This window comes from Oncorhynchus tshawytscha, unplaced genomic scaffold (genome assembly GCF_018296145.1).
Source record: "Oncorhynchus tshawytscha isolate Ot180627B unplaced genomic scaffold, Otsh_v2.0 Un_contig_564_pilon_pilon, whole genome shotgun sequence".
Taxonomy (NCBI): domain Eukaryota; kingdom Metazoa; phylum Chordata; class Actinopteri; order Salmoniformes; family Salmonidae; genus Oncorhynchus; species Oncorhynchus tshawytscha.
This window is the reverse complement of record NW_024609738.1, coordinates 117,501-120,000: the sequence shown is the minus strand read 5'-3', so window position 1 is coordinate 120,000 and position 2,500 is coordinate 117,501. Positions and strand designations below refer to the sequence as shown.

The window sequence follows — 2,500 nt, the reverse complement described above, 5'->3', positions numbered from 1 at the left end:
ACACATATGCTGAGCACTTGTTGGCTGCTTTTCCTTCACTCTGAGGTCTAACTCATCCCAAACCATCTCAATTGGGTTGAGGTCAGGTGACTGTGGAGGCCAGGTCATCTGATGCAGCACTCCATCTTGGTCAATTAGCCCTTACACAGCATGGAGTTGTGTTGAGTCATTGTCCTGTTGAAAATCAAATTATAGTCCCACTAAAGCGCAAACCAGATAGGATGGTGTATCACTGCAGAATGTTGTGGTAGCCATGCTGGTTAAGTGTCTTGAATTATAAATACATCATTGACAGTGTCACCAGCAATGCACCCCCACACCATCACACCTCCTCCAAGCTTCATGGTGGGAACCACACATGCAGAGATCATCCGTCTCACAAAGACACGGTGGTTGGAACCAAAAATCTCAAAATTGGACTCATCAGACCAAAGGACAGATTTCCACCAGTCTAATGTCCATTGCTCGTGTTTCTTGGCCCAAGCAGGTCTCTTCTTCTTATTGGTGTTCTTTAGTAGTGGTTTCTTTGAAGCAATTCGAACATGAAGGCCTGATTCACACAGTCTCCTCTGAACAGTTGATGTTGAAATGTGTCTGTTACTTGAACTATGTGAAGCATTTATTTGGGCTACAATTTCTGAGGCTGGTAACTGGGTCTTCCTTTCCTGTGGTGGTCCTCATGAGAGCCAGTTTCATCATAGTGCTGGATGGTTTTTGCGACTGCACTTGAAGAAACTTTCAAAGGTCTTGAAATGTTCCGTATTGACTGACCTTTATGTCTTAAAGTGATGATGGACTGTTGTTTCTCTTTGCTTATTTGAGCTGTTCTTGCCATAATATGGACTTGGTCTGTTACCAAATAGGGCTCTTCTCTATACCACCCCTACCTTGTCACAACACAACTGATTGGCACATTAAGAAGGAAAGAAATTCCACAAATTAACTTTGAACAAGGCACACCTGTTAAATTAAATGAATTCCAGGTGACTACCTCATGAAGCTGGTTGAGAGAATGCCAAGAGTGTGCAAAGCTGTCAAGGCTTCTCAAATATAAAATCTGTTTTAATTTTTTAACACTTTTTTGGTTACTATATGATTCCATGTGTCTTATTTCATAGTTTTGATATCTTCACTATTATTCTACAATGTAGACAATAGTAAAAATAAAGAAAAACCCTTGAATGAGTAGGTGTGTCCAAACTTTTGACTGGTAGTGCACACACGCACGCACACACACACACACATACACACACACACACAGGTCCATCCAGCAGCCAGAAGGGATGAAAGAAAGAAAGAAAGAGAGAGAGAGAGAAAGAAAGAGAGAAAGAAAGAGAGAAAGAAATAGAGAAAGAGAGAGAGAAAGAGAGAAAGAGAATGCGATGTGATGACATCACATGTACTAACCTGAACTTGGATTTGGAGATTCTATTTCTGGAAGGAAAAACAGAATGGATTATACATACAGAACACACTGAACAAACATAATGAAGCACAAGACAACATGACAACATGGACCACAGGTGTCTCAGGGACGAAGAGGGGAGGAGAGGAGAGGGGAGAAAGAGGGAGGAGAGGAGAGGTGAGAAAGAGGGAGGAGATTTGAGAAGGAGGGAGGAGAGGAGAGGTGAGGAGGGAGGAGATTTGAGAAGGAGGGAGGAGAGGAGAGGTGAGGAGGGAGGAGATTTGAGAAGGAGGAAGGAGAGGAGAGGTGAGGAGGGAGGAGATTTGAGAAGGAGGGAGGAGAGGTGAGGACGGAGGAGAGGTGAGAAGATGAGAGGAGGTCTTTATAGATTCCTTTCTATCTTGGTCTGGTCAGGTCCTGGCAGATTCAGCTACTGTTGGTACTATCACCATGTGTTAGTAGTGCACTATATAGGGAATAGGGCTCTGTTCTAAAGTAGTGCACTATATAGGGAATAAGGCTCTGGTCTAAAGTAGTGCACTATATAGGGAATAGGGCTCTGGTCTAAAGTAGTGCACTATATAGGGAATAGGGCTCTGGTCTAAAGTAGTGCACTATATAGGGAATAAGGCTCTGGTCTAAAGTAGTGCACTATATAGGGAATAGGGCTCTGGTCTAAAGTAGTGCACTATATAGGGAATAAGGCTCTGGTCTAAAGTAGTGCACTATATAGGGAATAGGGCTCTGGTCTAAAGTAGTGCACTATATAGAGAATAGGGCTCTGGTCAACAGTAGTGCACTATATAGGGAATAGGGCTCTGGTCTAAAGTAGTGCACTATATAGAGAATAGGGCTCTGGTCAACAGTAGTGCACTATATAGGGAATAGGGCCCTGGTCAACAGTAGTGTACTATATAGGGAACAGGGCTCTGGTCAACAGTAGTGCACTATATAGGGAATATGGCTCTAGAGTAGTGCACTATATAGGGAATAGGGCTCTAGAGTAGTGCACTATATAGGGAATAGGGCTCTAGAGTAGTGCACTATATAGGGAATGGGGCTCTAGAGTAGTGCACTATATAAGGAATAGGGTGG

General features: G+C 43.2%; 1 protein-coding gene across 3 annotated transcripts in view; it reads right to left on the bottom strand.

The window, feature by feature from the left end:
* The window catches only part of LOC112240960 (voltage-dependent L-type calcium channel subunit alpha-1C), a 157,114-nt gene that overhangs the window by 86,206 nt on the left and 68,408 nt on the right, over positions 1–2,500 (bottom strand). For all 3 annotated transcript variants that reach the window (XM_042317427.1, XM_042317428.1, XM_042317429.1), the window contains one exon: positions 1,408–1,434. In XM_042317427.1, coding sequence (XP_042173361.1) covers positions 1,408–1,434 — 27 coding nt within the window. The remainder of the gene's footprint in view (positions 1–1,407; positions 1,435–2,500) is intronic.